The 22,133-nt window shown below is 55.5% G+C and overlaps 4 protein-coding genes across 4 annotated transcripts; 2 read left to right on the top strand and 2 right to left on the bottom strand.

Moving 5' to 3' along the window:
• Positions 1–823: 823 nt before the first annotated feature.
• DCS_01528 (putative DUF431 domain protein) lies at positions 824–1,689 on the top strand (the record flags this gene model as incomplete). Its single annotated transcript, XM_040798860.1, has 5 exons — positions 824–1,142; positions 1,202–1,219; positions 1,289–1,399; positions 1,460–1,578; positions 1,633–1,689. 5 exons carry the CDS (start codon positions 824–826, stop codon positions 1,687–1,689), a joined length of 624 nt encoding a protein of 207 aa, XP_040659743.1.
• Positions 1,690–9,838: 8,149 nt separating this feature from the next.
• On the top strand, positions 9,839–11,596 carry DCS_01527 (uncharacterized protein; the record flags this gene model as incomplete). Its single annotated transcript, XM_040798859.1, has 1 exon — positions 9,839–11,596. One exon carries the CDS (start codon positions 9,839–9,841, stop codon positions 11,594–11,596), a length of 1,758 nt encoding a protein of 585 aa, XP_040659742.1.
• A 1,260-nt stretch (positions 11,597–12,856) lies between these two features.
• DCS_01526 (uncharacterized protein) lies at positions 12,857–14,345 on the bottom strand (the record flags this gene model as incomplete). Its single annotated transcript, XM_040798858.1, has 3 exons — positions 12,857–13,765; positions 13,832–14,028; positions 14,105–14,345. The coding sequence occupies 3 exons, from the start codon at positions 14,343–14,345 to the stop codon at positions 12,857–12,859; spliced, it is 1,347 nt and encodes a 448-aa protein (XP_040659741.1).
• Positions 14,346–18,414: 4,069 nt separating this feature from the next.
• DCS_01525 (uncharacterized protein) lies at positions 18,415–19,653 on the bottom strand (the record flags this gene model as incomplete). Its single annotated transcript, XM_040798857.1, has 1 exon — positions 18,415–19,653. One exon carries the CDS (start codon positions 19,651–19,653, stop codon positions 18,415–18,417), a length of 1,239 nt encoding a protein of 412 aa, XP_040659740.1.
• Positions 19,654–22,133: the final 2,480 nt, after the last annotated feature.

The following is a 22,133-nucleotide window of genomic DNA, read 5'->3' as shown; positions in this document are numbered from 1 at the left end:
GCGGAAGCTGACCTCGACACGGTCTCCGAAGCTAAGTCGACAATGCCCCGGAATCAGGAGCAGCGAGCGAGACGCTGAGCCGCACGACGGTAACGGCAAGGTACAGCCAGTCGGTTTGGGCGGCCACGTACCTCCCTATCTGCTACCAAGAGAATTAGCCAGCAGTGGTATTAGGCAGGTACATGCTTACGGAGGGCGGCGGGCACAATTATACTTGTGGCGCTAATGTGGCGCTGAATTACGGAGTACAGTACTCCGTGCACTCGCTCAATAGGATAATTGCTTCCCCAACCTGTGCATTTTGCACGGTTTCTAGACGAAGTTCTGGACAGCCTATTCCGACAATAGTAGGATAAAGGCTCAAAGAAAATGGCTAAGAACTTCTGTTCATTCTTACAATTTTCAGTTCAATGTCCAAAAGCATGTTGCTGTGAAAAAGGGAACTCAGGCCAGGCCATTGCCGTTATCCTCAAGGTCCTGCAGCTTCATACAGAATGCATGCTGTACTAACTACTTAAGTATGTAGGTGGTAACTTGCAGCAACCGGTATAAACAATAGTTGGCTGCTCCGCGTAGCTGTATTTGCGTGACACGATGCTCGACTAATTTCCGCTCCTATCGCGTGGCGGGTACGTGGCCATCAGGTTGTCACATTATGGCGAATGAAAGTAACGAAACTGTGGGTATGTTGTCGCAGGACCACCAATTGGGACGGGCTATGCCTTGATTTCAACCTCAGATTTGTCTCCCGCTGCCGATTGCTATTCCACTACATATATTTACAAGTACTTTCTCGCAAAAAATACGAACGGATTTTCCCAATATGACGACCGAGGGCAAGACCTTCATCGTCGAACACCTCGATGAGGAGCTCGGCCCCTGGTCTGAGCTTGAGTACGCAGCAATTGCAAAGGAGACGAACGAGGCCAAAGCCCATTTCATCCTGTCCAGCTTGCCATCGGGCTTCCAGGTGCCGAATTCACTGTCCAGTAATCCGGCATTCACTGCTGAGCACCGTGGTGTGGAGGATCTCTACTCTTCTCAAAAGTCCCGGGTCTGTCTCTTGGACCCGTCTGCGTCGAAGGACCTGTCACCAGAGGACGGCGACAAGTTCGACGCCTTTCTCTTTGGCGGAATCTTAGGTACATTGCCGGAGCATTGGCAAGGCAGTGTGTGACGGATATGGCTGACTATCAAACAGGTGATGACCCCCCTCGTGGTATGTAGCTATGGTGTTGCTGTTAGCACTTTCCGTCAGACATAGGATGGTATTGATTCACCGTCCTAGATCGCACCTCTGAGCTGCGCAAGAAAGGGTTTGAAGGTCGCAGGTTGGGCGAGAAACAGATGACGACGGATACGGCTGTGCGGGTGACACGCATGGTCGTGCAAGACAAGAGTTCGTCCTTATCCAATCGCTCGTACTCGTTCGTACGAATGCGACGACTAACTTTACCAGTTGCCCTCAACAAAATCCCATACGTTGACTTCCCAGAGCTGAGATTCAGCGAGCATGAGAGCACGGAGATGCCGTTCCGCTACGTCACGGATCATGACGGCAAGCCAATCATGCCTGCAGTAAGAATTTCTTTCGCTAGCACATTGGACATGACTAACTTGGCCATGATGAAGGGAATGAAGGAGCTGATACAAAAAGATGCCGACAAGTGTGTCAATGACCTGTTCTAGTTCCGAGGGCCTACTGAATATCAGCAATGTACAACAACTTGTCAGATATGCCTCCTACTTGTGTGACTCGCTAGAAGTCGGCGTGCTACGAGGCAACAATCGGCCGTTTGACCGACAGTCCTGGTTGATGCACAGCCAGTGCCTTCTGAGTCCAAGCTCAGTTGGTTCGCATGCTACTTTGGACGCGGCACCCACCTCCTCACATCCTAACTCGCACCTGAACTCATCTGGCCTCGTCTGCGATGTGTTTTCACCCGATACCAACCCAGGTATGATGGTAGGAGGTGAGAAGGATGCCATACAATCGGCTAGGCCGATCAACAATCACCGTGTATCACCCCACCGGACCGGCCGTAGTGGATTGTCACACCAAATCATATACACAGCGGAGTGGGACGCTGCCACACCCAACTTGCCCAGCCGGCGAATGACGTGTTATTCTCCGAGTATGCCCGACATAGCCACGTCTTTCCGTGCGCGATTCGTAGCCTAGGAGGCGCTGTACAGAATCCTTCTGCCGGCATCCGCGCGAATTTCTCCGATGCGGCTGCCCGTCCGCCCGCTTGCAGTATAAGATGGTCTGACACAGATGCAGTGAACAATAAGCTGGCCAGCTCGCACGAAATTCATGCTACGAATCGTGGCAAGTGGCCAGTCTAGTTCTGTCAGTGTATGGACACCAAACGGTCAGAGAGCTGGGTTCGGAGGTGGGGTGGCCGGCTGGCGGGGAGAGGGGTGTCGGCAAAATGATCATCAGGCTTCCCAATGGGCTGATAAAGGAGCTTCAAAAAATCGCACGGGATGAGGGTAATTGGATTTCAGGGACCAAGATCTGCTCAATTTGGCTGTTCCTCGGCCGTGTGACCAAATTCGCGGCCGAATCTGGGTCAAGGTTGATGAGTATTGCGAACGGTGAGACAACGAGCTGTTTCCAAAACATCTCTGTCGTTCGTTTCAATGGCCGCCTCGTTATTTGAGACGCATCTGTAAATAACCGAAGTGGAGGTTTTGGCAGTATCCGTTGAAACGGTGATATCATGGTCTGAGAGGGATAAACTGACGTATCGGATGTAAGTCGCAGAGTCAGTTGGCAAACACTATTGATGACGGGAACACCCATGCAGCGCTTAGGAGTATGCTTGACTCCGGTAGGGAAGATTCTTGCTTCGAATCTGATATTATCTGACGTTGGGTTGGCCAACCAATCCACAATGCCTTGAGTGCGCACGGTGTTCGAGGCAAGAAAGCATGTCTCCCACAATATGCATCGTGCTCAAGCTCTATTGTGCTAAGGGACCGTCGCCTGAAGAGTGCCACATCTTCGCCAACACATATCACCAGGTTCGCGAGAGGCAAATGATCTCAAGGTTGTGGAGCGAACCTGGTGGGACAAGTGCCTCCATATCCAGTTTGCTGTATGGGGTAGGACAGCATGGGCATGAGCATCAGCCGTGGCATTGATCTGCTCGTACGCTCACTCCTGCAGTTCGCTCCGCTCCTCCGGTTTCCTGCGCAGCATTTCGAGCAACAGCGGGGCGATAGGCGAGCGTGGCATTCTCGTGCATCTACACTCGTGGTCGTTTCTTGTATCAGACCAGGGAGTGCACGCAGTTGAACAGTGGGGATAGACACTCTGCAGGGACACTTCCGACCCATTTTGTAGCGAACAGTCGTATAACCTTCAATTAATGCATGTACTCCGTACTCCGTACTTGTACTAATACTCATGAGCCAGCCAAGCCACAGCTGCCCCGGCAAAATGGCTTGTTAGACTTGCTGTCGATTGTAACAGGGGTTCTAAAAACGGAGACGGAAACAGGGGGGTCGGGTTTTAACTCAATCTTGCTATATTGGAGGGGGTCTCCAAATCCCGAAAGTGCATCTGGGGGATTCTGGCGGAGTTTGCATCGGCCAGGAAGTGATGAAAGGTGCTGCAGAGTGTTGTGTGTTAAAGGAAAGAGGCCGGATGTGGCCATACTCCCTCCAACGGCATGTTTTCGTTCCGGGAACATGCCAGGAATATCGAGAAATAGGAGCTTGCTGACAGTTCATCTTATCTCCGGTTGGTCGTACCTCGCGAGGCGTACAACGATCCGGCACATCAAAGCATGTACCTGTGGCATGCATATGTTTTTGGTTGCTTGGGCCCTCGTATATGGTAACGATTCTGGCATGGTTGAACAGGGTTCGTGCAATTTCCATGACGGCCCGGCAGACCTATTACTGTGCCCGTCTGAGCGGCAGTTGATCTTGAGGGTCTGGGCGACCAAGGCGCAAGCTCAGTGCTCAGTGCTCCGCCAACCTGTCCGTCGGTTGCATCACAACCGAAGTCTAGACCGAACCTGGATTGAGAAAGGATTGTTTGAAACAATTCTTGTCTGAGACATTGGCGGCGGGCGAACCGATCGGCACAAGGATCTATTCTGGATCGACTGACGTAGTCGCTGCCCTTGTCCCGTCTCTGCGAGAAGGAAAACAGTGTAGTCATACTGTATACAGTTTTTTTCAGCAGAGGAAGTGACAAGTAAATTCTGGTGCCGAGGAAATCTCCAGAATCCCATTCGAGTTCCAGATGGCGACGTTCTGAGGCTGTCATGCATTGTGCAGGATGTTGTAGATGCAGATACTTCGCACTACTGAATGTACGTGTGCGTCGGCACGTCCTTGCTCAGGAACGAACAGTACTGTGTACAGTATGCATGTAGTTGTACGGAGAACTTGTATGCGCCTTCCTAGTTTACCTTCTCGGACAGAAGGTAGCATTCTGAAGTAGGCAAGTACTTCTCGTCCTACCTGCCCTGTCCAAAAGCAACCTGTGGGGGTCCAGACTCATCCACCTATACATTCCATCATCATCTTGTTCCGCTGGTGCTTCTTCCATAATGTCAACTCATCGTCTCGCCTTGCCGTAGCTGCAGCCATGATTCTTCGAACTTTGGACGCTTAGGCAGTAGCATGTGCCGCCCTCGTCTCCCCCGCAACTTGCCTTCGTCTCCCCTGGATCACGACGCCCGTCGTACTTACGATGACAACTCATCCGATTGCCTCGACACATCATCAAGTGATCTACCGAGTCGGTTGAGGCTCGTCAAAGGCCAACAAGAACAGGATCTTGCGTTGGAGGACAAGTGTTTCCCTGCTAGGTGCAAACTTAAAATAGCATTGATCGCGATGGACTTTGAGCGGTCCTTGCAAGCGAGGGTCCAAGTACGTTTCCTTGGCCAAGGTGCTCCCTTTTCATTTTCACTTCATCTTCACATCAATTCATTACCGCTCCCTTACGGCCATTGTCGAGCCGCTTTTGTCGGCTGAAACGTGAGGCGGGCCCTTCTACAACGCTACCCATACCCATGTCGTTGCTCTTCGCTGGATTCAGAACAAGCCTGATGTTGTCATGGCTGTTGTTATCCGTGCGCTCCCCTGCAAAGCTTTTGGTCAAGCCCCTGGTCGTTTGACAATTGCCTGAGAGAGAGACTGTGTGTGCCTGCCATGCGACACTACATGCACAGGACGCCTGAAACTAGAGGCAAGCCTCATCCTCATCTCAACGCCCTGCGCAACCGTGCCCAGTCGGCCGGCCCGCTTTGCGCGACCGATGTTTGACCAGTCCCGGTCCCAAGATCCCGATTCCGGAGGTTGCACCTACAGGTCTATTCTGACCATGAGAAAGGCCGCCAATGGATGCAGTTTGCGCTGTGTTGTTTTGGCTTCATTGGCCTATCGCGACTTGCCCTCGCATGGGATCAAACTTCTCTTCCTCGAGTTGGTCGGCTTCGGATGCTACATCACTGCTTGTTCGGATGACCAAGTATTTACGGTCGGAAGATTATGTCCTGTCAGAAGCTGTGTGACGGAGAACATCGGGGAAGCAATGTCCCCGTCGTGGCGCCATCGGCCAGCATGCCACCACCCCTTGATGCCAGCCTGACACTTGGCCCTTGACCTGGCTCTCAGGGACCTGAAGGAGAGGCGGTACCACCTGGCCTGAAGTGCGCGCTGCGTATCTCGTAGGCCTGGCTCACAAACTTGGCTCAAGAACAACTGTCCATGCACTTTCCCTCCAAGACCTACCAGCATTGGGCCATGCCCACTATTTCGGGAGTTAGATATTAGTATTATCACTGTCTCGGCGACGATATCAGCTCGCGAAAGGAATTCCACGAATGGGGGCATCCGGTACTCCGTGGGGATGCCGTTGCCCGACGACTGTCTGGCATCACTTCATGAGCAGCAATGCCTGATGTATCATCTGGCACATACACCATGACGAGCATGTCGCTTGGTCCCGACCTTGCGCAATTGCTCTTCACAGGTATACGTACACTAATACTTGGCCAGCCACCATTGATGTTGTGAAAACGGCCCAAGCCCCGGGTGGCCCACGCCTCGGCATCTCCCGATCCCCTATTTCTACACCATCCACGGTGGGTCGCTATAGATTCGGCCAGGGACGATGGCAATCTGGTCGCAGGTTGCACGGGGTGTAACCCCTGTCTTAGTTGCCAACAGAGCGAGCTCATCCTGGTCAGGTTTCACATCTCGTTGCAAGACGTATGCTCTGCTCTGCTGACCGACGCTCTGTCGTGCTTCAGAAGCTCTGAACGGCACTCTAGCTAGCAACAAGTCAAAACGGCAAAGTCTGGACGTGCCCAACAAGGCACTGTCGGCCTATTCACGCTTACTAGTAGCCGCCTGCACCTTGCCGTTCCGGCGCGGCGAATGAGCAGGATTCAGGTCCCGGATGCTCCGACATGTCATGTTGTCTTGCGGTCGCCGTGCGGAGTTGTCGGCTCCGACGAGCTTCGCCGCCTCCTTGAACTACTTGCGTGCTCGCTGACATCCGTTCCGCCTCGCGCCAACCGGCACGTCCGTGTCAACTATGCTACTGACCAGCAGAAACTCAGCTAGCTCACAGGACCCTGCTGGATTTTCTTTCAGGGTATACTGTACCGGACAATGACACACGATTGTCGCTGCTTGAGCGACCGACCAGTCGGAGGCGTTGTCGACCCATGTCGCCCAGATGTTTCGTAAAGTGCGATCCACAAAGTATCGGCCCGCGCTCTCCAACGCATTATCCGTCAAGTGCATTCCCGTCCTAACTGTGACAATTTCATGCATAGTGTGGTTTGACAAAAACTTAATCATCCTTCACTGTCAGCCGTTGAGCTGACTGACAGCCGGGGATTCGTCTGGCTCATCCGACGCGTTGCTGCACATTCTGCATGCCCAGGGTTCATCGTCTGGTCAGCATCACCACGTATGCAATGTTGAGTAACAGTGGACGCAAGGGTGAAATGGATTTTCTCCCACCCATATCTGACCCTGGCCAGACGCCGCTAGGAACGGACAAGAGTCGTCAAGCTGCAGCGTCTTGTCTATTACGGAGTGCAGCGACCCTTTTCAGCACAGACGCATCCAATTCTCCGGCTTGCTGAACCGCTCATTTCTCCCTATCGAACGCCCGCTGCCTTGCACTGTTTCCTCTTCTGTATTCCGCAAACCTAATCCCTCCCCTTTCATTTATTCTCGCACGGTAAATAGGCCTTTCCGACCTAGATTGGAACGCTGATACATGGGGCTGTCTCATGACGCCGTTGCCCCCTCGCCTCTCGACATCGCCTTCTGCACTGCTTTTCAGTTTAGCCAGAAACTGGTTTCTATTATCGATTTTTACCAAAGAGCCGACAGGAGCAGACGGCTCCCCGACAAACCATCTTCTAGACCGACACCACCACTACATTCTGGTTTCAGAGAACATATATCCCAATTTATGACCACATTGGCCTCTTTCCGTCTCGCTCGGACCGTCCAAGATCTGACATTCTGTCGAGTGGAAGCCGGACAAAGGTCATCCTTCTCTGACGACGAGCCATACATCTTTTGTCCAAGGCCGTTTCGGTTGTTTCGATCTGTTTGGGTAAGCAGTTCGTCGGTGCGATTGGTCCACTCGTCGTCGAAACCTCGCCCATCTTAGCTTCGATCCTGCATCAAGGTTAGTTGGCCAACGGACTGTCGTCAAGAACAAAAGGCATCGTCATTCTCGACATCACGAACATCGGTTCCTGTTCATCTCCCGGTTGAGAACTCCCGACTTTCTCTTTTGCGGGGCTTGATACACACGATTCTCGTTCCCATTCCTATTACACGACCCTGTTGCTGGCTGAGCCATAGTCGGCAGGCCCGACATCTGGCCTATTTCGTAACATATAATTCTTTCCTTCTCATCGACATTGATATCTCCCGGCAGATATTGGCATCTGTTCTCTCTGAAACAGCCTGTTCCTCGCAAGGTCCCAGCGACCGTTTAGTGGCGGGATACTGCGCCTACCGTTCGTTTTGACGGTTGTTATACTCATCCCACCAACTCTACCCCTACCATAGCATGACTTTATGTTATGGACGTTACATCTCTGCTAAACCAGTCTGCTGGACCAACGGTCCGCGGGCCATCTAGCAGGAACTCCACGCCGCCATCCGTAATACGAAGCGTGGCGACAATCCCGCCACCGGCGTTTCCTACCCCCTCCCCAGAGAGAAATCACTTGCACCGGGAGTGCGAGCTGAAAAACAGAGACCGGGTACCATGGAAATGGGGGGATTCCCTGCCTCTGCGCAGCGAGCACAACTATCGTTCGGCTTCAATCCTTTCGTGTAGATCGGCGAGTGACCAGTTGGATTCGGACACCTCATACGAGATAGTCACACCGGGGACTAGCCTACATTCAAGGAATGGCTCGATAGATTCCGATGTCATATCCTCGCGTGAATCGATATGCTTTCCAAGGCCACAAATCGTTCGGTATGTTCATCCTTTATTGGCCATCATTGCAGCAACGCAAGTCTAACAGCGCATAGCATTGTTAGAATGGATTCGGAAGACCGACAAGTTGGTTATTTGGAAAAGAGGTACCACCTCGAGCTGACGGCTGGATACCCGCCATCACCAAGCCTGTGCATTGCTGACATTTGGCAGACCTACTTTCTGGGACGACCGCCGAAGCGACAACGAGGGCACTGATTCACTGAGACACAAGTTATCGGATAGCCGTAGCAGCCTTTCTTCGTACACATCGTGGCATTCAAGAGCACATTCGACGGTCTCGTCTGTGACAACCGTCGCGGAAATGCCCGTCCTTGAGTCCAGAGTGTCGGAAAACGATGAAGACATGCGACTGAATCACTCAAACCCCCAAAACACGCCTTTATCGGTAACTCCTCGGCACCAGCTAGCAGAGAGACGCGAAGCCGATGAACTAGAGAGGCCAGGAAGCCCTTCTGATGCTGTACTGAATATGAAGGGCCTTGGAAGGCATCGCCAAAGCATCAGCGGCCCACGGTGAGCCAAGATTCATTGATTTTCTTTCGTTTATTTTCCTTTCCGATCGAATGGTATGCTTTCTCTTGCGCTGGTTTGGCCATGAAATTCCTCAATCTCGTGTGCATTGTTGTACTATAATACGCCAAGTGTCCGTTCTCCCTTCTGCATCTCCCCGTATGGATTCCTGACTTATTTCCCACCGGTTGGCCACGGATCTAATTTCTATTGTATTCATCATGCTCCCACTGGCAAAAGTTTGCTGGCTTCCATTATTTGTCAGTCGTCATGTGGTCTTGAGTTCATTCATCGGTGTCTAGGTGAATCACCTCGGCGCCCAGCTTGACTACGAAAGCCATGACCTTCGGATGAATGGCTGCCAAACGTCGGTGAGCGCGTGCTTGCTGCGCCGAGCCTCGTGGTCAGTTGCCTCTGCGTCACAGTCACTCGATGTGCTTCTGAGCTCGTGCCTATTTATTCCCTTCTAGTCATACAGTTCGGGTTGGTCTGTTCAACGTCGCTCCATCCATTCCGTTGCCTCCAATTGATTCTATTGTTCTGCCACTTCGGATGTTTCATCGGCCATTTCCATGATTTCTAAATAATAGCCATTGCTCTATCATTATTCTGTATCGAACAGCATTATCGGCAAGCTCATCAGCTAACGACAACCACGTCAGTCAACGGTTCAATCGCGCCGCACACCTCTCATCCCCGACGCTGCTGCACAAGAGGGCATTTTCAGCACCTGACTTTCCACCTGCACTTTCCATTTTGCCACGGCGTACTTCGTATCAGTCTTACACTGTGCTTCCACCTCCTAAAGGATCCATGGCTATCTCTGTCCATGGTCCACCCGTTGTTCGAACGAGCTCTTCCTTCGCAGGGCGAGAGAGGTATGAAAGCGGCGAGAACGGTGCTCCGGCCTCGAAGAGTCAGGCATCAGCCATGACTTTCGGTCAGCATACAGGCCCACAGTCACCGACGGAAGCGGCTTCCCTTCATCCCAGACCGCAGTCGCCACCGCTTGCGAGGATCGAGGAGCCACACACTTCGGGCAGCTGCATGGACGAGCCTCGCTGCATGTTTGTCGCCAACTGCGATACCGGCTCTCAGTTACGAAAGGCCATATCCCACCTGTTCGGTCGCAACAAGTCGTGCACGCTCAAGATCCCCAAGGAGGTATGGGTGTATTACTGTAGGAAACACTACCAGAGGATTCGATACCGCAACGCCAGGACGTACCCGAGCAATCAAATGGAGCTCGTGAAAGTACAGATCGTTAGACTGCAGACATGGAGCGAGACCAACAAGTTGAAAGGGAAGGGACCTTTTATCAGGCAATGGACCTTGTCTCTCCGGAAACGCGAGCAGAGCCGCCTCGAAAACGGAAAGGGTGCACAAGCACTGAACGATGGCCATGACGACCACTCCATAGGTCAGGGAGGCAGCGCAGTCCCTGTCTGGCTCATTCAACTGGTCGGTGACGGTTACACGACCAACAAGATGCTTGATATTGCCGAACGTCTTCACAAAGAGATTGCTGCAGGCAGCTTGAGCCAAGTTCCCGAAATTGAGTTTCTCCCTGACATTGTCGACGACGAAGCGGGAGGCTTGCCAAAACCTGCACGAAATCGCAGACAGAACTCTGCCAACGGTGCGCTAAAAACGCCGAAGCGTAAAGCTCCCGAGCTTCCGGATCTCACGAGGCGGGCCTCCCACAGCGTCGTGTTCCCAGATAGAAGGGAAGAAGTCGATGAAGACGGCACTGATCTCGTCAGCCCCTTCGGTAAACGCGCCCGGATAGAGGGGACGAACGACACACAGTATCACCATCAGCCTTCCGGTGGAACATTTGCGCGCTCTGAACAGGCCTACGTGCTGCCCGCTTACGGTGGAGAGAGCTCTGTTCCACCCCGGGCACCGAATATCGTACCTAAGATGCGACCGCTCGAGTACAACCAGAGTTATGTTCAAGCAGGATACGTTCAGTCGCGTATGGGGCAATACCCTCTTCCATTCCACACTGGACAATCCGACAGCGCGTACTACAATGGCGCCCAAGCCGCCTACGCGCAGAATGCGGCTCGCTTCGTCGATGGACACGGAAGCATCGATTCCCAGTTGACTCTTCCTTCCATCAGTTCCCGCATGTCCAACGGAGTTGGACTGCACCACTCCCCGCTACCGAGTCAAGCACCTGGTGCCACTCGACAACCACACCAGCGATCTGCCAGTGCTTACACTCCAGCCAGTCGGCATGTACTGGCCACGACGCGTCCCTCTAGTTCAGGGAACGGTATTCAAACAGCGCCGGGCCAGCTGACAGTTAAGGAGAGCGGGGGGGTCGTCTACGAAGTGGAAACGCAAAGCGGCCAGGCTCTTGCCGAAGAGCAGTGGGCGACGCAGCCGTACAATCACGTTCAAGGCTGGACGCAGGATTATAGTCAAGCGTTTGCATTACAGCATCATACTTACCATCAGTCGGCCGAATGTAGCCAATCCCCTCGTCTGGACGAGGTGAGCCCACGGTCCAAGTCGACGATCAAGGTGCACCCCGCATTCAACGGAGGCGACGACGGTGCATGATTGGCAACACAATGTACTCGGCTGAAAGTGGGCGAGCTGACAGCACAAGCAGGGCATTGAGCTGTCGGCATATAAGGGTCGCATCACGCCGTATCCCTGTGTATCAACACGTCAACCTGGCGACTGCATAGGGGAAGGGGCATAGCATAGTTTCGTCGTTTATTCGGAGATTTTTCATGGTGGAGAAAATGATGATGACGGATATCAGCTGGCAGTCGACTCGTAACGTCGACGTGTAAGAACGGGGATTTCTTTGTGGCTGTGCCAGCGAGTGTGCAGGCGATGGAGCAAGAATGGCATTAATACTCTGGAACAAGGACCAACGGGAACGGGACAAGTGGGACAACAGGCGAGGCGGTAATGAGAAGAAACCGAGGCTCGCCGACTGGGCTGTGAGGGATGGGATGGGGAACAGGATACGCAATGCGGGCGAGAGATATGAGCGATTTGATGGCTTGCTGGGCTTGATGACATGTCGGATGGACAAAAGGGAAATGTCAACAGATGTGTAGAGTTAATGGCACTGAGAAGAAGGGGGGCGATTAGATTGATTGAGAGAGGGAATCCGACATGATATCATTTCTTCTCTGCCTGCGTGTGCGTGAGGCTATCATATATTGTTCTTGGCAGAAGACACCTTCCCACGACGATGGCAAATCAATCGGGTTTCCGTATGATGACTAGGAACAAGTTCGTAATATGCATATATTGCATACGTGTACGTTGGAACAAACAAGATTACTGGATGGCTCCGTCCTCCGAAGCGGTATGAAATGACTCAATCCCATCCAGTCAGGCTAGCCAATTCGTCAACAGAGCAATCCGGATGTCCTTGTTCGTTCATGGGAATGGATGTTACAACGCATTCGTTGGCCAGAGAATTGCGTTGTTCTTCCTCCTATTCGATGATGTACCACAACATGAATGGGGTCATGCCCTCGATTACAATACGAAAGGCTATATAGAGAGACACATATATACATATATATACCACGCTGATGTACTGATTCGCAGCAACAAAGCAACGCTTTCAATGCTAGACAACGGTTGCGTGCTCTATGCCGCCCGCCGCAGGACCTCGCGCCAATCTCGACGTAGACAATTACACGAAGCGAGAGGCTCCGAGGGAGCGGGTATGCCATCGTATGCGGCCCAAGATGCGGCCAACCAATTTCTGTGCGCGTCATGATAGTGGGTATGAAACAAAAGAAACGGGTCTCGCGCTGGATAATCTCGCGACTCAAAAACTGCGCATTTCCATCACGGGGTGTTGCCGAGGACGAGGATGAGCAACATGCCGTTGAGTAGGCAGGATAGGACAAAAATGGTGCCGACAACCAGCCGGTAGGCGAGGGACAGCTTGTCGCGGCGGTAAAGGGTCATGCCCAGGCTCGTGCAGGCGCAGAAGAGGCTGGCCATGACGGCAACGGCGACGCCGGCATCGACTTCGACGCGGAGCTTACGCTTGCCTGCGGAGAGCAGGATGGCGGCGATGGCGAGCAGGACGAAGGAGACGGCGAAGCAGGCAACGGTGCCCCAGAGCAGGACCTGTTCCCTGTACCTCACCATCTTCTGCTCGTTGATGCTGGGCAGGGAGTAGTGCAAGGCATAGCCCTGATTCGGAAATCCGTCGGAGCTCGCATAGCCTTCCTCGTCCGAGTCGACGGCGGTGGCAGAGTAGCCGGAGCTCGTGTTGGCGCCGGAGAGGAGCGGTTGGGACTCGCGGCTTGCGCGCCGCGCGAACAGCTGCTTGGCCTTTTCGTACGGCATCGAGAGGACGGCGCGGGCGTAGGCGAGGCCTGGGAAGGAAGCATCGTCGCCCGGACGGACGTAGATGGCGTAGTCGTCGGCGGCGTCGCCAGCTTCGCTTCCGTCATCGTACTCGTTCCAGTACTTGGCCTGGGAGTCTTGCTGCGGCGGCAGGGGCGGAAGGAGAGGATCGAGGCTGAGACGAGCGCGGGAAACCGGACTGGACGGTTCGGACAACATCTGCTCGTACGAGGACGGGGAACTGGGCTCGTCCAATGCCGGCACAGCCGCGCGAAGCTGGTTCAGGATTTCGTCGTGACGAGCTTGGAGGGGCGCGAAGTCGCGCTTGGTGAAGCTTTTGGGGTTCGCGAGGACGGTTTCGTTGAAGCGCGAGGTCAAGGTGGTCGAGCCTGTCCACTTCTGCAGGCAGGTACAGTTTCGTTAGCAGGAGGGTCGAGCGGGTCGAGGGTTAGGAGTGCAACGTACGCGATACTTTTTCAGGATCTTGCGAAAGGCCGTCACCTGGGCGTTGGCGAAACGCGACAGGGATTGGATGTCATCGCCGCAGCAGAGGAGGTCGCGCTCGTACTTGGCGAGGCGACGCTGGCGTCGGAGGGGGACAGATTCGTCGGACAAATTGGCATACTTGCCGATCCATCGTTGGATGTTGGCGCCGTGATGCTCTTCAGGATGGGTGCGCACATGTTAGCCGCGTGCGTCACGTCGCGACGCTTCGTCGGGGAAGAGAAGGGAACGCACCCAGTCGCCTCGAGATCTCGTGGGCCTTGCTCGTGATGAACAAGTCGACACGATCATGCTGTCGGCCGAGCTCGTCGTACAGGCTGTCCTCGAACTTGCACAAGGCGGTGTCGGGGCGGCCCGGGATGGCCATGGCCGAGGCCTGGTCGCGCGTGGTGTGGACCTTGATCTCATGTTTGAGAGCGTTGTAGTCGAGGTTGTCTGTCATGCGGCGGGATGGGCGTACGTCAGCGTCGGTCATGGAAGGCCATCGAACGAGAAGGCAAGACGGATGGAACGATTTGCCTGCGGTTGCACCCTCTCCGCGGCACAACGCGCACGGCGCCATGCATGTCATGCATGGATACGAATGTTGTATAGATTAAAGCAGAGAGACGCAGGAATGTTCTTTTTTGCACGCCGAGGAAGAGGAAGAGCAAAAAAAGCAAGAGGAAGGGAATGGGGGAATTGGGTTGGGGTTGGGAAAGGAAAGACTGAGGTGACGTACGGAAGCTCCATTCGGGAACTGATTCCTGCACCAGCTGCTGGCCGTATTTCATTCCGAGTGTGTGTGTGGGTTTGATTGTGCATGTATCGTTTCTCAGTCCTGCACGCCGATCGATTGTCTCATGTTCGTGCCCGCACGTGGGCGGCGGCTGTGCAGGGGGCGACTGCCGGGCGAGGCACGGCGAGAGTGGTGGAAACGATCGATGCAAGCCGTACGGGTGCGTCGCACAGTAGGTGTACGCAGCACGCAGGAGCTGGCGTAGGGTGATGACCTCGGCCTACGACGGCTCTGCTTGGAGGATAACGAGGTTGACGAAGAATGGTTGAATGTGGGCGAATCGCCGTTCTGCCGCGGCTGTCTTTCGGAGTTTGCTTGGCCAACGAAGGGGAGCGAGCGGCCTGGGCGTGAGAGAGGTCCCTGGGGAAGGATGGAGGGCAGAGGATGATGGATGGCGGAGGACGGAGGGTAGAGAGGATGATGGATGTGGCGACGGGAGCAAGCAGGTAAATGAAAGAACCGAGATGAATTTATCACGACGGACGGACGGTGAGGGTGCAAGCGGGAGGCCCCCTCGCAAGCGGAAGGCATTATCTGGCCGGGGAAGTACCTGCATGAAACACAGGTGTACACCTAGTCTTAGTGCCCTGCAACTATTGTTTGGCTCACGCGCTCGCACCCGGACTCGGTTCGGTACCGATACGGTGGGCGTACGAGTGCACGCACAGCCAGTAACAGCAGTGCTGGACCACCGCTCACCGTCCAGCGTCCACCGCGCCCGCAGACGGCAGCAGAGGCCCCCGCTGCCCTCCAACCCCCCTTGCAACCTGTCCTCCGTTTTAGCGCATCACCTAGCGGACCAGCACCGGGATGCCCCTAGCCTAGGACCCCCCGGACGATGTCGAGCCCCCCACTGAGACAGGCATGGAACTCTCCGAAAGCGGCACTGGGTCCGTATTTCAGCTCAGTTAGTACCTGTACCGAGTAATACTTTGTGTATGGAGCACCGCCCAGGCTACTGTGTACTTACTGCAGAGCGCTCCTGGTACAAGTACTCCGTACAGCAAGCTAGCTACAACTAAGTACTAATACAACCAAGTACGGAGTACGGAGTACTGTAGTTGTATTGTTACTCTATTATTACTCCGTATACTTGTACATGTGCGGAGTACAATGCATGTCCAAATGCCTGTACTGTACAGTTTGTATTCCGCACCAACGTGCACGTACTTAAGTGCGAGTACTGTACGGAGTACGGAGTACGGTTGGTGTAAATAGATGCTCTTCCAGTTGCCTAGTAGCAGAAGCTGGGCCACCATTACCACCCGGCCGATCAGGTACAAACGTGCAGGCGGTGCGAACTGGACGTGTGGTATTAGTTCCCTGCTAGGTACCTTTCCACCGCCTAGTACTAAGTCGGTAGTTGGAACAAACATCACCAAAGTCCTGTAATGCTGTCAATATCCTCCTGTCTGTACAGCTGTGCTCGTATACCTAGATAAAGTTATGTGCGCGTAGTCGGAGCGGCTGCCAGTGCTCGTTCGTACAGCACGGTATTCCTACATGCAAGTATACGATCTATATACTTACCTGGGTAGACAGCAGACGCCACTATGCCGAGGTTGAGTAGGCTGAGTAGTAAGCAAGCTGGTAGGGCACCTTTGTTTGACAGCGGCAGCCACGAAACCGCCATGGCGCTTGATGCTGATGCATGCCATCCCCTCCCACACGCCAACGCAGCTCATTATACTATCATGCGGCTCATGCTGCTGCATGCAGCAGCAGAGACAAGCTAAAATACTCACTCACTCACCCCTACCGTCCGGCAGTTGCAACGTTGTTGACGCACCTCTTGCCCACGATCCTGGGCCGTCCGCCCGCCGACTGTGTTGGCATCTGCCTCTGGTCGCCGGCATCGCAACTCCATGCCGTCCCGTCCGTCCTTACGTCCGTCCATCCGCCCGCCCGTCCTCCCCTTCACCCGTGCCAGCAACGAGCGCGGCTCAGGAGGAATCGAGCCGATCTCTCGGCATGTACCTGTGCACGTCCATCAAGTGTCCGCCCCGAGTGGACCATCGTCATCCGGAGGTGACTCGAGTCTCACTCGCACCACGACCAGCACCATGGCCAGGCCATCGCCATCACCCTCACGTTCCCGCTCAACCAATTTTGATCCGAGACGTCAGGCCACGGAGCTGGCCAACGACGAGTCGGAGATGTCGACGTACGGTACTCCACAATGCTCGTTCGTGCGTGCATGTGAATGTGGATGGCATCGATGCATGTCCTCGCCGCCTGCTAGCCTCTTGACCCGTGGCCGGCCGCGGCTCTTCGTGCCGCTACATCTACCGTCCTCGCCACCGGTCGGCGTACAGTGATCCAATCGAATGCCTCGTTTCGATGCCGATAACGAGAGATCTCACGATGCCAAAGTCCGGTGGCTGACGTGGCATCGGACACGGGCGAACGCATCCCGAATGGACCAAGGACATGATCAAGAGCTGGTCCTCGCGCAGTCATGTCAGAGTCGCAGGCGCCAACGCCAAACCAGAACGCAGCGGATCCTAAAGCGATCGTATCGGCACGACGAGTAGGCAGGCGAGCAAACGATGGTTCAGTCTGACGGATGGGGCAGGTCATCGCATGGCCCATGGCAAAACCACGCAAACAACGGTCAAAGTGGTACCGTGCCGGTGGCACAAGTGTATGCGTACACAGTATGCATATCTTGCAGGCGTGGGATGCAACGAGTGGCTGTTCTTGCAGTCCATGGCCAGCATCCATCGGTCAGCCTGCAGTCCCGTCTCATTGCATGACGGGTGCATGGCGTCCGGGCCGTGTCTGCATTCTGTCACAAAGGAACTCTCCCCACCCCTTGCCACATTGCGCACGCAGCACAGTATTGCGGATTTTTTTTTTCGCCCAAGCTCTTCTCTCATGAACCGACGGGGGAGCTCTCTTTGCTCGGAGTGGCAAGTACGTGCAGCGGCTGGGAGACAAGCCGGCCGAACGAACACCGAACGGAAAACATTCTCGACGGGAACGAAAACGGCCGACGGCGAGCCGAGAAAGGAGCGAGGTCCAACGTTTGGCCTGGTAATACCGATGGTGCGGTAGTGGCAGAAATGGCATCATCCTTATCGTTGGCTGAACGCCTTTCCCGCATCCACGAAATTTGACATGTGAAAGGTCTCCTCCCTCCCTCCCAGCCTAGTATCGCGTTCATCATCGGCGTGCTGTGCAGCAAGTGGAAATATTGTCTTTATCGCCGATCAAGTATCTTCCCCAACGTGCCTCCATCCTCAAACCAATTGACTGCAGTAGACATGAATCACCCTGTGAGGCCTCCGGAGGCCTGTGTCGTGGCTCTGATGCGTCAACATTATCCATTCGTTTGCATGTGCGCGCATTGCACCATCACGTCGCTGTATCATCGTCCATTACGACCTCGCCACATCTACTGCTGATCGGTATCTACCAGGGGCCCGCCGTCTATCCATCCATCGTGCATACTTGCGTACGTACGCGTCTACACAGCGCCGTTCGACTCGAGTATGCGAAGCAGTACCGTTGTTTCTTCAGCCACCAACGCCTGGCTGTCCTGCTTGCTTGCTTGCTTGCTCGCTTGCGTAAAATTCGTCCCTAGTGCTTGCCTCGAATGAAATGGCCAAACTTCCTGGGGGATCAACTCGCTATAATATGCCTTGATAATTGCTCGTCAAATCATCCATCGATATGCATGCCGTGCACGCCATCGATGGCTCGAAACCGACCCTGTCGTTGGGTGTACGTTACGGAGCAGAGAAGGGATCGGAGTACCCGAACGTCAGACCCCTTCGCGTTCGAGCTGGTTGGCTTCGAGGACGCCGACGATGTTCCCGCCCTCCATCACGGCAATCACCACATCGTGCCCCATCTCGCCGTCGCTCGCATCCTGGCCTGATGCGTCCACTCGCTCGCCCATGGACCGCAAGATGTCGCCGGCCTGCCGGAGCGACGTATCCGATGGCATGACAATCATGTCCGCTCGGCCGACGAGCGTCGTCGTCATCTCTCGAAGCGGCAGGCACATGTCGGTGCTCGAAAGCTTCCGGATCCTGTCGGGCGACACTACGCCGTCCTCGACTCGAACCCAGCCCGTGCTCGAGTCGAATCCGGCGCGCAAGAGGTCGACGCCCAAGCTCTCGTGGCTGAGCCAGCTGGGCGCCCGGATTTCCGACCACGGGACGGCGAGATGGCCGATAGTCCGACTCTTCTGCACCTTCGCCCCGATGGCCCCGCCCGGGTGGTTCCTCGCAAACTCGGCCGGGACGTTCTGGTGAAGCTCGTTGGCGACCGTGATTGCGAGCGCGTCGCAGAGGGCGAGCGCGACCGTCGTCGAAGTCGACGGCGCCGAGACGCCAAACGTCGTCACCTCCGACTCGGGTATCGGCGCCGGAAGCAGGATCGTGTTGGGACGATGCTTGATGAACTCGCACGTCTCCGGTCGCTCGTGCGACGTGAGGATGATGGTCGGGAGCGCCTCGGCGAGGTGCGGCAGGAGGAGCAGGAGCTCCTGCGTCTTGCCCGAGTAGGTGATGAAGAGTAACGCGTCGTGCGGACCGACGATGCCCAGGTCTCCGTGGAGAGCCTCGGTCGGGTGCAGAAAGACGGATCGGATGGCGAGGCTCTGCAGTGTCGCCACCAGCTTCTTGCCAATGTGTCCGGACTTGCCGACGCCGATGACGACGAGCTTCCCGCTCGCCGCGCTGCGTGTGGCGATGGTGCGGACGGCCTTGTCGAAGCCGTCGCGAGCCGCATCATCCGTCTCGTACAGCTTGGAGAGATTCGTCAGCGCGTCGGCCTCGATGTTGAGGACATGCAGCCCGCGGGCAAGCCGTCTCCTCGTCGCCGTTGCCTCGGCGAGGCTGAACGAGTCTGTCGGCTCGCAGAGCGAACCGTCGTACGCCGAGATGGATGGCGTCGGCGGCGAGGGGGGCGGTATGGAGGCGCATTTCTCGGCCCCGAGGACGATGACGGCGCTTGTCTGGATCGGCCGACGTTCGCCGGCCTGCCTATCGGCCATCCTTTTTCGTTCTCCAGTCGGTCGAGCCAAGGCCGTTGGTGGCTGGGCCGAACGGGCGCTCGCACCGAGGGCCGCTTGGGAAGGAAGGCTGACGGTGGGACAATGGCCAATTCCAATTGATGAACAATGGCCCGCGTCCAGTTTGTACTCTTGTAAGTTTTTTGGGCCGTCGGCCGTCGGAAGTCGTCGCGCCCGTTCAATCACCGGCGATGGCCTCGTGCGGATCGCAACATCTCCAACCAAGTCCGTATTCTCCTACGCCGAAGCTGAAGCGCCGTCCGCGGCCAACCGACTGTCGATGCGAGTCGAAAACTCGGCCTTCAGCTGCAATCTGACTGGTGCTGAACGAGCGGAGGACGGAGAGGAGACCGAGAGAGGGAGAGAGAGAGCGCGCGAGATGAAGTTTACGGTTTGCGGTACGGGCTCGAGGGGTCGCAGGCAGCAGGAGTCGGCGCCGCGCTTGGTTCGAATCGATCGTCCGAATGCACGCAATCTCGCGCAAGTCGGGGGCAGAAGTGTCAAGATTGGGTGAGCCAGGTGGAGGCTCGGAAACCCGAATCGTCCTGTGGCTCCGACTGCTTCGGTTCGAAGTGGGTGCGGGTGTGATGCTAGTATTTTTACCAGGTAAGTACTCGAGGAGACCAGCCAGCGCCGTTCACCGAGCAGTACCGTAGCAGTACAGCACCTTTAGGTAGTATTCGTTAGCGCTCGCAAGCGGTGGCGGCAGCATTGGCAGCAGCAGCGGAGCGAGCGAGCGAGCGGTACGGAACGCAGCCAAGGAAGTTTGCCCTATTATATGTCGTAGGTGAGAGCAGAATACTAGACTCCTCCGATCGATCATTTTCCTCGAGACAGGCCGATCAGGGTGAATTGAATTTGTCAGCCAGTTGATGGACAGATCGGTAGAGAGTTGATGGCTGTCAATTAGCCTGCTGCTAGGCCGTCATTAACCCCACGAAGCAGATCGATCGATCGCCCACCACCACCCATTCTGCCGCCCATACTGGTGCCCATTCTGCGAATCGAGTCGGTGACGAGGCGGCACAGTTCGCTGCCGTCGTGAAACCGATGGGCTTACGCGCTGCCGCCCGCAGTCATCGACATCATCTGCGTAGCCGCCTCGGTGCCTGCCTGGAGTCGATGATGCGTCGACGCGCTGTGGTTTTGGCCCCTCGTCGGTGTGACTGGCACGAAATCCGATGGAACGAGCACGGAGAGCAGGATAGCATGGACGGAGCATGACGAATTGCACATGCATCGTCGTGATGCTTGCCGCTTCCTGCATGTGTTGTACGATGCAGTCACCGACTGATTTCTCCCACTAAAGGCCGTCGGCCGCATGGCTCGCTGCTCGCCTGCCTTCCCGTCTCATTTTCGTCGCACCTGCCGTCCGTCTCCGCACGCGCCCATGTTGGCGAGGAAGGAGCGAGCGGAGAGTGCAGCAAGCGGAAAGTGCAGCAAACGGAAAGGGCAGCCTTGGCTCCAGATTCCCCGTTTGTTCCATTCTAGTGCCCAGTACGCTCGAGTACGTATTTCATATCGTGCTTCGCTTCGTGCCGACAAATTCTTCCTGCTTCACCTTTTTCCCTCGCTGCTGCTGCGTGCGTCCGACCTCCCGCCGATTGTCCCACGCTGGCATGCATCCGGTCGGCGCACCCACCGGAATCGTCACCCACGAATGGCCCGGCCAATGCGGACCCCCGCGGTCGCCACGGAATGTCTCAGGCAAGCGACATCCCTTGCGTCTGCCAATCCGGCAGCTTGCTGTGCGGTCAGGTCAATCGAGCGAGGCATTGAATGTGCAGCCAAGACGAGCCTCCACACTCCTCTCCAGTTCGCCGGGAAGCATCAATCAATCGCCCTCCCCACTCACGGGCCGCGCAACAAGTACAGGCGCTGTACTCCGTACGGGGCATGGAACGAGACCACAAGGTGGGACTCGTGAGAGTCTCGGCCCCTGCTAAATTACATCATCGCATCAAGGTAATGAATGAAGACCCCTTGCTCTCGGCTCCATCAGAAAGAGTGCAGAGGTATTCCGGCGGGCAGCCTACCGCAAACAGTACGACTCCTGGGGCCTCGAATTCCAACTTTCCCAACGCCGTTTGCGAGAGTTGGAGCCACCAATAGCAGCCATCGTATAGCATACATCCCCCTCCGTCGCAGAAAGGTACCCCGGAACGATAGCGTCGCTCGGCACAGCCGGACGGGCCAGCAGCTTGAGTTGCGAGCTACGACGTGTTCGTGTTACATGCTCGTATCATACTCACTCGGCGCACCGACGCCCAGCCAAACTCAGCTCTCGCGTCCCGACACCCCTCCCACACTTCACCTTTTGTGAGCCACAAATATCTCGAAGCGCGACCCTCGGCCTCAGATGTCGCGCCTCCACCGAACCTCCGCATCGAATCCCCAGAAGCTCTTGTCATCCTCACCATCCCCCCCCCTCTCCTCCTCCTCCTCCTCCTCCCAGAGCCGTG

This window comes from Drechmeria coniospora, chromosome 01 (genome assembly GCF_001625195.1).
Source record: "Drechmeria coniospora strain ARSEF 6962 chromosome 01, whole genome shotgun sequence".
NCBI classification, from domain to species: Eukaryota; Fungi; Ascomycota; class Sordariomycetes; order Hypocreales; family Ophiocordycipitaceae; genus Drechmeria; species Drechmeria coniospora.
This window is presented reverse-complemented; position numbering and strand designations above follow the sequence as displayed.